Source organism: Pseudophryne corroboree, chromosome 3 (genome assembly GCF_028390025.1).
Source record: "Pseudophryne corroboree isolate aPseCor3 chromosome 3, aPseCor3.hap2, whole genome shotgun sequence".
NCBI classification, from domain to species: Eukaryota; Metazoa; Chordata; class Amphibia; order Anura; family Myobatrachidae; genus Pseudophryne; species Pseudophryne corroboree.
Genome location: NC_086446.1, coordinates 713,122,894 through 713,136,707, shown reverse-complemented (window position 1 = coordinate 713,136,707; position 13,814 = coordinate 713,122,894). Strand labels below are relative to the sequence as shown.

Below are 13,814 nucleotides of genomic sequence, written 5' to 3'. Positions count from 1 at the left end.
TTCTCTCCAAACATAATACCCTTTTTTGTGGTACCGGGGGTAACATCAGAAATGTGCAACACATTTTTCATTGCCTCAATCATGTAACGTGTGGCCCTACTGGAAGTTACATTAGTCTCATCGTCGTCGACACTGGAGTCAGTATCCGTGTCGACATCTGTGTCTGCCATCTGAGGTAGCGGGCGTTTTAGAGCCCCTGATGGCTTTTGAGACGCCTGGGCAGGCACAGGCTGAGAAGCCGGCTGTCCCACATTTGGTATGTTGTCAAACCTTTTATGCAAGGAGTCGACACTGTCGCGTAATTCCTTCCACAGCACTATCCACTCAGGTGTCGACCCCGCAGGGGGTGACATCACATTTATAGGCATCTGCTCCGCCTCCACATAAGCCTCCTCATCAAACATGTTGACACAGCCGTACCGACACACCGCATACACACAGGGAATGCTCTGACAGAGGACAGGACCCCACAAAGCCCTTTGGGGAGACAGAGAGAGAGTATGCCAGCACACACCAGAGCGCTATATAACACAGGGATCCCACTATAAATGAGTGTTTTCCCTTATAGCTGCTTATTTTATATATACTGCGCCTAAATTTAGTGCCCCCCCCTCTCTTTTTTATCCTTGTGTAGCTTGACAACTGCAGGGGAGAGCCAGGGAGCGTCCTTCCAGCGGAGCTATGAGGGAAAAATGGCGCCAGTGTGCTGAGGGAGATGGCCCGCCCCTTTTCCGGCGGACTTCTCCTGCTTTTTCTGGAATTCTGGCAGGGGTATTTTTATACCTATATAGCCTTCCTGACTATATATGGTGTAGATTTGCCAGCCAAGGTGTCTTATATTGCCCTCAGGGTGCCCCCCCCCCCAGCGCCCTGCACCCATCAGTGACCGGAGTGTGAGGTGTGCATGAGGAGCAATGGCGCACAGCTGCAGTGCTGTGCGCTACCTTGTTGAAGACTGAAGTCTTCTGCCGCCGATTTTCCGGAACACTTCTTGCTTCTGGCTCTGTAAGGGGGCCGGCGGCGCGGCTCCGGGAACGAACACCAAGGTCGGGTCCTGCGGTCGATCCCTCTGGAGCTAATGGTGTCCAGTAGCCTAAGTAGCCCAAACTACCACCAGTTAGGTAGGTTCGCTTCTTCTCCCCTTAGTCCCTCGCTGCAGTGAGTCTGTTGCCAGCAGATCTCACTGTAAAATAAAAAACCTAAATATACTTTCTTTCTAGGAGCTCAGGAGAGCCCCTAGTGTGCATCCAGCTCAGCCGGGCACAAGATTCTAACTGAAGTCTGGAGGAGGGTCATAGTGGGAGGAGCCAGTGCACACCAGTAGTCTAAAGCTTTCTTTATAGTTGTGCCCAGTCTCCTGCGGAGCCGCTATTCCCCATGGTCCTTACTGAGTCCCAGCATCCACTTAGGACGTCAGAGAAATAACAATAATCCCTTTCTGTTTTAACACACAGACACATCTTAAGTAAATTAAAGATACGTGCGCAGTCTGATGTAGGTAAACACGAAGTTCTGCCATGAATGACCTACATACTGAACATGTGAAGGGGAGAAGTAGCGTTTTCATAGTGGATCAATGTTTGCTTTGGGCTTAGCGTCATTACGCTAGTGCAAGTCAAATGTGTAATATACACCAATTAACAAGAGACTGTATAAATCTTTACTATGAGGTAGCAGGATTTGTCAGACAATACTCCTGTGATTGACAATACTGCACCTCGTCCGTATGCAAATATCGCTCCAATATGTGGTCTTTTTCTGCCTTAAAAAAGGACTGTACATCAAATATATCATCTGTCCTCAGAGATTGGATAGTCTTCCCGGTCAAACTTTGCCTTAAATGATCCAGGGATCTAGACTTTGCATGCTGGAGCTCCTTAGCCAACTGTTTAATATTCTGTGCAGAAACAGAGCCTTAAATAAAAAAGGAAACAAAAACACAATATGGTAAATATAATACCACCTCTATGCTGATGACACACAACTCTACCTCTCCTCTCCTGATCTGTCCCTCTCTGTCCTCTCCCAGGTTTCCAGCTGCCTCTCCACCATCTCCACCTGGATGTCTGAGTTCTCTCTGAAGCTGGACATGGACAAAACTGAACTCCTCATCTTTCCTCCATCCAGAGTAACACCCCCTACCAATATCTGGATCACTGTTGACAACACCACCATCTCCCCTGTTCCCCAACTCTGCTGCTTGGGCGTCACTCTTGACTCCTCCCTCTCCTTTGCACCCCACATCCAAGCTCTGGTGCAATCCTGTCGGTTCCAGCTACGCAACATTGCTCGCATCAGGCCATTTCTCTTCCAGAGTGCAACTAAACTTATCATCCACTCACTGGTCATCTCACAACTCGACTACTGCAATGTTCTCACTGGCCTCGCTTGCTCCCATCTTGCTCCCCTCCAATCTGTCCTGAACTCCGCAGCTAGACTTATCTTCCTCTCCCACCGCTCCACATCTGCCACTCCCCTTCGACAAAATCTACACTGGCTCTCATTCCCCTACAGAATCCTCTTCAAACTCCTCACCCTCACAAACAAGGCCATCTCTAATTCCACTGCTCCCTACATCTCCAACCTCCTCTCCCTTCCTACTCCCTCCCACCCCCTACGGTCGACCAATGACTGTCGCCTCTCCACTGCCCTGGTCACTGCTTCCCATGCACGAGTTTAAGACTATGCCCGTGCTGCACCCCTTCAGTGGAACGCACTCCCCCGCTCCATTAGACTCTCCCCGACTTTGCAAAGCTTCAAACAGGCACTAAAAACACACCTATTCATCAAGCATACCCTTCCGATGCATAACCTATTCCTGAGGCCGCTCCTCCATTCCCCTGCCTCATGCTTGAACATCTCAGCTTTGCTTAAATACTGCCATCAGGCTACCTCCCACTTGCTTGCACCTCATGTCATCTGTCTGTCGACCCGACCCACTAGATTGTTAGCTCTTAAGAGCAGGGCCCTCTGTCCTCTTGTTATTGAAGCCCTCTTCCTAACACATTTCACTCACAGCCCTCTCCTACTCAGCCACCATCTTTACCCGCTTTTTCTCCTGCTGGTAAAGGCTCATCTCTATCGATGGTCACCAGCCCCTAGTAGTACGCTGATCACTCCCTCACTACTTACATCTTAGCTGTATTATGTAGTGAGAATTGTGGTGCTCTTTGTTACCTGTACTTTATTTCTGATATTTATTTACTGTAATGCTAAGTTTTGTCTCCCTGTACTGTCCTTTGTACGGCGCTGCGAAACACTTGTGGCGCCTTATAAATAAAATGTAATAACAACAACAACACCACAATAAAACTCTTAAGGGGGGTACACATGGAGCAATTTTTGCTTAATATCTAAAGGCGGTTACACACGGAGCAACGTTTACTTAATTTCTAAGCAATCCGACTAGATTGCTTAGAAATTAAGATCACATTGCTCTGTGTGTAGGGGTGCCGGCGACAACGATGCGCGGTCCCGCGTGTCGCTATCGCCAGTGCTTGGCACAATCTGGCAGGTTGCTCATTTCACCGCTGAGCGGACCCCTGTGTCGTCGCCCCCCCCCCCCCCCCCCCCCCCTCCCCGCTCAGCACGCATCTCCCTCCACATCTCTCGTCTGTACGGCCCTCAAGCAATCTGACTAGTTTTCTTAGAAAAGAAGCATACATCGCTCCATGTGTATGCCCCATAGCGATACGTGGCCCCACGCCTCGCTATCGCCGGTACTAGATTGGCACAATCTAGAGTCAGGTCGCTCACTTCACCGCTGAGTGCTGAGCGGTCTGTGATAGATTGCTCAGCACACATCTCCCTGTGTGTATGACCCCATTATGATCAAATGAAAATATAAAATAGTGTTATCCTTTAAACATTAACTTTGGTGGAATTTTTACATTTAACTCAATTTGACACAAAAGGCCAAATCAATTGGACGCAATACTTGCGCTATGACCTCATACGTTAAAATTCTGCAGACATTACAACAAATAAGACCGGAATGCATGCAGTTCAATTAGAAATGACTAATCAGAGATACTGCCCAATATTGTGACATTTTGACATGAATATAACGGGATCAGTACGAGATCCCGCTGGACAGTATCCCGGCGGTCGGAATACAGACACCGGGATCCCGACCGGCACAATCCCAACAGGGGGGCGAGCGCAACACAGCCCCTTGCAGGCTCGCTGCGCTCGCTACACTAATTTATTCTCCCTCTATGGGTGTCATGGACACCCACAGAAGGAGAATATGTCTGGATTGTGCTGGTCGGGATCCCGGTGTCGGTATTCTGACCGCCGGGATCCCGTCCGGCGGGATCTTGACCGCATCCCGAATATAACAACTTTGCACTAATTCTGGAGCTATAAACTAAAATCCGGCGCTTCTCCCCACGTTATCATAAAGCTATTTTCTAAGATCGCAGCGGCGGGACCTAATTAGCAGCTAATTGAATCGGGCCATAAGAATTGATCAATATTTCCTTGATACTTTACCAAGGAAAAGGAGCTAGTAACCTGGGTTAATTACAGAAAATATTAACATTAGGGTCTAAAGTTAAAATGCAGCATGGCATCCCGCGTGGCACTGTCGCACCCTGCATTTGCAAATGTGTATGCACTTGCTGATATAGGGTCCCGTTGCGCACTGGCTCAGCTGGGTAAACACGTAGTCCAGTGTGTACCCAATATTACATTATGTTTACACTCATTTGCTGTAATATACTGCCACCTTGTGGTCACTATTCCACATTACCAAGTTTACAGTGTTACAGTGATACCGGGTGTGGTTCATCAAATCGACAGTATCTAGGTCGACAATGTTTAGGTCGACCACTATAGGTCGACAGTCACTAGGTCGACATGGATGGAATGTCGACAGGGTTTCTAGGTCGACATGTGCTAGGTCGACAGGTCTAAAGGTCGACATGAGGATTTTTATTTTTTTTTTGTGTAGTTTTCTTCGTACAGTGACCGGGATCCCAAATTAGTGCACCGCGTCCCCTCGCATGGCTCGCTTCGCTCGCCATGCTTCGGGCATGGTGCCTTCGCTCCGCTACCGCTTCGCTCGGCACACTTTACCGTTCCAATCGTAGTCCACGTGGATCGTTAAGTATGAAAAAATTCAAAAAAATAATTTAAAAAAAAAACCTCATGTTGACCTTTAGACCTGTCGACCTAGCACATGTCGACCTAGAAACCCTGTCGACCTTCCATCCATGTCGACCTAGTGACTGTCGACCTATAGTGGTCGACCTAAACATTGTCGACCTAGATACTGTCGATCTTCAGACCGGATCCCGTGATACCGTATCTTCATGTTTACTGTGTACCACAACATTGTTAAGACTGTTTCTCTTAAAACCGGTTCAGTTCTCTAGCTGTACCTATATTCTCTTCTCTAGTGCCTTCCATGTTAAGCTATATTTTGTGATAAGTCTGTCTGGGGCGGTATCCCGTCTCTAGGTCGACAGTAACTAAGTCGCCAGGGTCTCTAGATCGACATGAGTTTTTCACATTTTTTTTTATCTTTTTTTTTACTTTTTCTACTTAACGATCCACACGGACTACGATTGGGAATAGTAACCTGTGCCAAGCACAGTGGTAGCGGGGCGAGGCACCTTGCCGATACCATGGCGAGTGAAGCGAGCCATGCGAGGGGACACGGTGCACTAATTGGGGTTCCCGGTGACTAAATGGAGAAAACTACACACAAAAAACTCATGTTGACCTTTTGACCTGTCGACCTAGACCAAGTCGACCTACAAACCCTGTCGACCTAGTTACTGTCAACCAATAGTGGTCGACCTAGTTACTGTCAACCCTCCATACCACACCCATCTGGTGCCCCCCAATGGGAGGCATGCTCTCCATTATCTCCTCTATCTACTATTTTAGCTGGGGAGAGAGTAATGTATCCAGTATCCGACGCTGCAGCCTTTGCAATCCAGTTGGCGATACCACTATCAGAAATTCTGATTCCCTACATAGATTCCAGATTTAACCGCATGATGGCCCCCATTCCGAGTTGTTCGCTCGTTATTTTTCTTCACATCGGTGCGATTTTCCGCTAACTGCGCATGCGCAATGTTCGCACTGCGGCTGCGTCAAGTAAATTTGCTAAGAAGTTTGGTATTTTACTCACGGCATTACGAGTTTTTTTCTTCGTTCTGGTGATCGGAGTGTGATTGACAGGAAGTGGGTGTTTCTGGGCGGAAACTGACCGTTTTATGGGTGTGTGTGAAAAAACGCTGGCGTTTCTGGGAAAAACGCGGGAGTGGCTGGAGAAACGGGGGAGTGTCTGGGCGAACGCTGGCTGTGTTTGTGACGTCAAACCAGGAACGAAACTGACTGAACTGATCGCAGTGGCAGAGTAAGTGTCGCGCTACTCAGAAACTGCTAAGAAATTTCTATTCGCAATTTTGAGAATCTTTCGTTCGCAATTCTGCTAAGCTAAGATACACTCCCAGTAGGCGGCGACTTAGCGTGTGCAATGCTGCTAAAAGCAGCTAGCGAGCGAACAACTCGGAATGAGGGCCCATGTCACTATATGCCCGTGACACAGTTCATTTGAAAGGCTGAGGTTTAGGCGCCACCATGGGAGGTTAGGCTGTGGGGAGAGGGGGGGTTTGGGTTAGGCACCACTGGGGGAAGGTTAGGCTTAGGCACTAAGGGAGGAGGGTTAGGTTTAGGCTGTGGGAAAGGAAGGGGTGGGTAAGGTTTAGGCAACAATGCGGGAGGTTAGGGTTAGGCACTAAAGGGGGAGGTTAGGGTTAGGCTGCAGGAAGAGAGGGTTAGGAGTAGGGGAGAACATAGCTAGCTCACCCGTTGGGATTCCATTTCTCGGGATGATGACGTAGATATACTGAACGCCGGCATCCTTACCACCGGTAAATCATACCCGACCCCTACATTCTACTCTTTCCGTTACACACTGAGCTGCTGCATTGGTTTATCAGCCAGGGACTGAAGCCCATATTAATAGCCCACTTCTATTTTGGAGCCCACTAGGAGCTGTAATTTGATTACACTATATTGTCTTGTTTATACTAGGCCTACGATCATCCCTTTTTGACTATCCTTGTGGATTATGACAAGTTTTGTTTGTACCACTGATACTAGTCCTTTGTTTACAATATTTATTATATATTTATTTTATATATCTGCTTAAGACCCTTATACCTGTGTACTGAACAATTGTCTTTATAGTGTAACACTGTGCAATTTATAACGCATTTATTTTGGTAACACTACATATCTAGGTTATGATAAAGACTATTTCCGAATATATAACTCCTGCACGGATATTACTATGGAACAGTTTACACCCTTAATTGATCCTATTTTTTACGTTTTTATTTTCTATATCCTAACAGGGTTACAGTCATAGGCGTTTCTATAATGGGTGCAAGGTGTGTGGTGCACATGGGTCCAGGAAAGACCACACTGCACCCATTTATTATACTTACCCCTCCGGAGTCCTGCGGCGACGGTCCTGCACTGCAGACACATATCACTTGAAAAATGGCTGCCGCAGCCATTTCTGGGTGATTGGCGCATGCGCACTAGAGATGTCCCCAGGAACAAAGGCACGGGCGCCATGTTCCCTGAGACCTGCGCATGCGCAGTAGACTTTGGCATAACGCCGGAGTCTACTCGATGCCAGAGTGAAGGTGGCCCACAACGGAGGCTGCACATGCGCCCTCGTCTCTCTTAAAACGCCCCTTGTTACGGTAGTTTCTCTACGGTATGATTACGGACTCTCTCTACTCCCTTTTGTTTAGTTACTCTTCTACTCTTTCGTTCTCTCAGTGTTTGTTCATAATAAGCCTGGCCCTCTCTGGTATCCACTCCGGAGACGGTCACATTTTGGTTGGATAAGGAAAATTAGAAAAGTGACTGAGGCATTGAGTTTGCCATTTTATGGTTGAAATTGTGTTTTTTTACTATAAACACGTTTTTAGTTTTTTTTTAGTTTTTTTATTATTATTTTTTTTTATTACTACCACTTTCTTTATATATTGCTCATGCCAGTATTGCCTGGATGTATCCTTATTTTCTCTGTATAACTTGTAGCGTCACCTTAATTATCTTTGTTTAATCTCAGATAGGACTCTTTAATTTCAATAGTACCGTTGTGTCATGCTTCAATAAAAACTTTATTTAAAAAACAAAAGATAAGACGACGAAATCTAGTCCACAGAGGCTGGTTGTGTAAAGAATTAATACACAACAGAAAGAAATGATGTATGGTTTATATATGCCATGATACATTTATATTATTACTACCTTTCATGGCCTGCATGGTCTCTGAAATGAGCCTTCGTACACTTTGATCTGCCTGATGGACGATACTGGCTGCACAGATTTCACGATCTCTATCCTATTAACAAATGAACAAAAGTTGGAAAATAATACTGTGAAACAAGATCAATAGTGGAACTGGTATCCGAGGCTCGTCAGATATGTCCGCCACATACTCCGATTAAGCAGATTAAGGCGCGCTGCCATTTCTATAAACATGATTCAATTGTAATGACGCCAAAACATAACTAAAAACTAATACCCCTTTCTCTGACGTCCTAGTGGATGCTGGGAACTCCGTAAGGACCATGGGGAATAGCGGCTCCGCAGGAGTCTGGGCACATCTAAAGAAAGCTTTAGGATCACCTGGTGTGCACTGGCTCCTCCCCCTATGACCCTCCTCCAAGCCTCAGTTAGATTTCTGTGCCCGACGAGAAGGGTGCACACTAGGGGCTCTCCTGAGCTCTTTGTGAAAGTTTTAGTTTAGGTTTATTATTTTCAGTGAGACCTGCTGGCAACAGGCTCACTGCATCGAGGGACTAAGGGGAGAAGAAGCGAACTCACCTGCGTGCAGAGTGGATTGGGCTTCTTGGCTACTGGACATTAGCTCCAGAGGGACGATCACAGGTTCAGCCTGGATGGGTCCCGGAGCCGCGCCGCCGGCCCCCTTACAGAGCCAGAAGAGCGAAGAGGTCCGGAAAATCGGCGGCAGAAGACGATCCTGTCTTCAGATAAGGTAGCGCACAGCACCGCAGCTGTGCGCCATTGCTCTCAGCACACTTCACACTCCGGTCACTGAGGGTGCAGGGCGCTGGGGGGGCAGCGCCCTGAGACGCAATAAATCGATAAAAACCTTATATGGCTAAAATAAATGCATCACATATAACTCCTGGGCTATATGGATGCATTTAACCCCTGCCAAAACATACAGAAAAACGGATGATAAGGACGCCGAGAAAGGGGCGGAGCCTATCTCCTCAGCACACTGGCGCCATTTTCCCTCACAGCTCAGTTGGAGGGAAGCTTCCTGGCTCTCCCCTGCAGTCACTACACTACAGAAAGGGGTTAAAAAAGAGAGGGGGGCGCAAATTAGGCGCAGTATAAACAATACAGCAGCTATAAAGGGAAAAACACTTATATAAGGTTATCCCTGTATATATATAGCGCTCTGGTGTGTGCTGGCAAACTCTCCCTCTGTCTCCCCAAAGGGCTAGTGGGTCCTGTCCTCTATCAGAGCATTCCCTGTGTGTGTGCTGTGTGTCGGTACGTTTGTGTCGACATGTATGAGGAGAAAAATGATGTGGAGACGGAGTAGAGTGTCTGTAATAGTGTTGTCACCCCCTAGGGGGTCGACACCTGAGTGGATATACTGTTGAAATTGCGTGACAGTGTCAGCTTTGTATAAAAGACAGTGGTTGACATGGGACAGCCGGCTACTCAGCTTGTGCATGTCCAGACGTCTCATACAGGGGCTCTAAAGCGCCCGTTACCTCAGATACAGACGCCGACACGGATACTGACTCCTGTGTCGACGGTGAAGAGACAACCGTGATTTCCAATAGGGCCACACATTGCATGATTGAGGCAATGGAAAATGTTTACACTTTTCTGATAATATGAATACCACCAAAAAAGGGGTATTATGTTTGGTGAGGAAAAACTTCCTGTAGTTTTCCTGAATCTGAAAAATAAAATGAGGTGTGTGATGATGCGTGGGTTTCCCCCCGATAACAATTGATAATTTCTAAAAAGTTATTGGCAGTATACCTTTTCCCGCCAGAGGTTAGGGTGCGTTGGGAAACACCCCCTACAGGGGATAAGGCGCTCACACGCTTGTAAGAACAAGGGCTCTACCCTCTCTTGAGATGGCCGCCCTTAAGGATCCTGCTGATAAAAAGCAGGAGGGTATCCAAAAATGTATTTACACACATACTGGTGTTATACTGCGACCAGCAATCGCCTCAGCCTGGAGGTGCAGTGCTGGGTTGGCGTGGTCGGATTCCCTGACTGGAAATATTGATATCCTAGATAAGGACAGTATATTATTGCCTATAGAGCAATTAAAAGATGCATTTCTATATATGCATGATGCACAGCGGAATATTTGCCGACTGGCATCAAGTATAAGTGCGTTGTATTCTACCAGTAAAGTGGTCAGGGATTCCAAACGGCATTTGGAAGTATTGCCTTAAAAAAGGGGATGTACCCTAGGTCGCCTCTCAAAATAAGACGCCGTATTATCAGGCGCAGTCCTGGTTGGCAAGCGGACAAAAGGGTTCCTCTTTTCTGCTCGTGACAGAGGGAGAGGAAAATGGCTGCAGAGATCAGCCAGTTCCCAGGAACAGAAACCCTTTTCCGCCTCTGCCAAGCCCTCAGTATGACGCTAGGGCTTTACAAGTTCAGGCACGGTGGGGGCCCGTTCTCAATGAATTTCAGTGCGCAGTGGGCTCACTCGCAAGTAGACCCCTGGATCCTTCAGGTAATATTTCAGGGGTACAAATTGGAATTCGAGACGTATTCCCCTCGCCGTTTCCAAAAGTCTGTTTTACCGACGTCTCCCGCTGACAGGGAGGCAGTTTTGGAAGCCATTCACAAGCTGTATTCCCAGCAGGTGATAATTAAGGTACCCCTCCTGCAACAGGGAACGGGGTATTATTCCACACTATTGTGGTACCGAAGCCAGACGGCTCGGTGAGACCGATTTTAAAATCTAAAATCTTTGAACACTTACATACAGAGGTTCAAATTCAAAATTGAGTCACTCAGAGCAGTGATTGCAAACCTGGAAGAAGGGGACTACATGATGTCTCGGGACATCAAGGATGCTTATCTTCATGTCAAAATTTACCCTTCTCACCAAGGGTATCTCAGGTTATGGTACAGAACTGTCACTATCAGTTCAGACGCTGCCGTAGGGATGGTCCACGGCACCCCGGGTCTTTACTGAGGTAATGACCGAAATGATGATTTTCCTTCGAAGGAAGGGAATTTTAGTTATCCTTTACTTGGACGATTCCCTGATAAGGGTAAGATCCAGGGAACAGTTGGAGATCGGTGTAGCACTATCTCAGGTAGTGTTGCGGCAGCACGATTGGATTCTCAATATTCCAAAATCGCAGCTGGTTCCGACGACTTGTCTTCTGTTCCTAGGGATGATCCTGGACACAGTCCAGAAAGAAGGTGTTTCTCCCGGAGGAGAAAGCCAGGGAGTTATCCGAGCTAGTCAGGAACCTCCTAAAACCGAACCAAGTCTCAGTGCATCAATGCACAAGGGTTCTGGGTAAAAATGGTGGCTTCCTACGAAGCAATCCCATTCGGCAGATTCCACGCAAGACTTTCCAGTGGAACCTACTGGACAAATGGTCCGGGTCGCATCTTCAGATGCATCAGCGGATAACCCTGTCACCAGGGACAAGGGTATCCCTCCTGTGGTGGTTGCAGAGTGCTCATCTTCTAGAGGGCCGCAGATTCGGCATTCGGGACTGGGTCCTGGTGACCACGGATGCCAGCCTGCGAGGCTGGGGAGCAGTCACACAGGGAAGGAATATCCAGGGCTTATAGTCAAGCCTGGAGACATCACTTCACATAAATATCCTGAAGCTAAGGGCCATTTACAATGCTCTAAGCTTAGCAAGACCTCTGCTTCAAGGTCAGCCGGTGTTGATCCAGTTGGACAACGTTACGGCAGTCACCCACGTAAACAGGGTGCCACAAGAAGCAGGAGGGCAATGGCAGAAGCTGCAAGGATTCTTCGCTGGGCGAAAAACCATGTGATAGCACTGTCAGCAGTTTTCATTCCGGGAGTGGACAACTGGGAAGCAGATTTCCTCAGCACGACCTCCACCCGGGAGAGTAGGGACTTCACCCAGAAGTCTTCCACATGATTATAAACCGTTGGGAAAAACTCGACAGGTATTGCGCCAGGTCAAGGGACCCTCAGGCAATAGCTGTAGATGCTCTGGTAACACCGTGGGTGTACCAATCAGTGTATGGGTTCCCTCCTCTGCCTCTCATACCCAAGGTACTGAGATTGATAAGATGGAGAGGAGTAAGCACTATATTAGTGGCTCCGGATTGGCCAAGAAGGACTTGGTTACCGGAACTTCAAGAGATGCTCACGGAGGATCCGTGGCCTCTACCTCTAAGAAGGGACCTGCTCCAGCAAGGACCTTGTCTGTTCCAAGACTTACCGCGGCTGCGTTGACGGCATGGCGGTTGAACGCCGGATCCTGAAGGAAAAAGGCATTCCGGATGAAGTCATCCCTGTCCTGATAAAAGCCAGGAAGGATGTAACCGCAAAACATTATCACCGCATTTGGCGAAAATATGTTGCGTGGTGCGAGGCCAGTAAGGCTCGACGGAGGAAATTCAACTGGGTCGATTCCTACATTTCCTGCAAACAGGAGTATCTATGGGCCTGAAATTGGGGTCCATTAAGGTTCAAATTTCGGCTCTGTCAATTTTCTTCCAAAAAAGAACTAGCTTCAGTCCCTGAAGTTCAGACATTTGTTAAAGGGGTACTGCATATACAGCCTCCTTTTGTGCCTTCAGTGGCACTTTGCGATCTCCAGGTGGTTTTTGGGTTCCAAAAGTCACATTGGTTTGACCCACTTAAATCTGTGGAGTTAAAATATCTCACAGAAAAAGTGGTCATGCTGTTGGCTCTGGCCTGGGCCAGGCGCGTGTCAGAATTGGTGGCTTTATCCTGTAAAAGCCCTTCTCTGATTTTCCATTCGGACAGGGCGGAATTGAGGACTCGTCCTCAGTTTCTCCCTATGGTGGTTTCAGCGTTCACCTGAACCAAACCTGTTGTGGTGCCTGCGGCTACTAGGGACTTGGAGGACTCCAAGTTGCTAGACGTTGTCAGGACCCGGAAACTATATGTTTCCAGGACGGCTGGAGTCAGGAAATCTGACTCGCTGTTTATCCTGTATGCACCTAACTAGCTGGGTGCTCCTGCTTCTAAGCAGACGATTGCTCGTTGGATTTGTAGTACAATTCAGCTTGCACATTCTGTGGCAGGCCTGCCACAGCCAAAAATCTGTAAATGCCCACTCCACAAGGAAGGTGGGCTCATCTTGGGCAGCTGCCCGAGGGGTCTCGGCTTTACAACTTTGCCGAGCAATTACTTGGTCAGGAGCAAATACGTTTGTAAAATTCTACAAATTTGATACCCTGGCTGAGGAGGACCGGGAGTTCTCTCATTGGGTGCTGCAGAGTCATCCGCACTCTCCCGCCCGTTTGGGAGCTTTGGTATAATCCCCATGGTCCTTACGGAGTTCCCAGCATCCACTAGGACGTCAGAGAAAATAAGAATTTACTTACCGATAATTCTATTTCTCGTAGTCCGTAGTGGATGCTGGGCGCCCATCCCAAGTGCGGATTGTCTGCAATACTGGTACATAATTATTGTTACCAAAAAAAATTCGGGTTATTGCTGTAGTGAGCCATCTTTTCTAGAGGCTCCTCTATTATCATGCTGTTAACTGGGTTCAGATCACAAGTTGTACAGT

At 47.7% G+C, this 13,814-nt stretch overlaps 1 protein-coding gene across 3 annotated transcripts in view; it reads right to left on the bottom strand.

Moving 5' to 3' along the window:
* Nucleotides 1–1,646: 1,646 nt before the first annotated feature.
* The window catches only part of PSTK (phosphoseryl-tRNA kinase), a 109,688-nt gene continuing 97,520 nt past the window's right edge, over nt 1,647–13,814 (bottom strand). For all 3 annotated transcript variants that reach the window (XM_063962135.1, XM_063962134.1, XM_063962136.1), the window contains exons 5-6: nt 8,287–8,380; nt 1,647–1,914 (exon numbers count right to left, since the gene is read on the bottom strand). In XM_063962135.1, the coding sequence (XP_063818205.1) occupies nt 1,664–1,914; nt 8,287–8,380 (345 nt within the window). In that variant the 3' untranslated portion in view covers nt 1,647–1,663. The remainder of the gene's footprint in view (nt 1,915–8,286; nt 8,381–13,814) is intronic.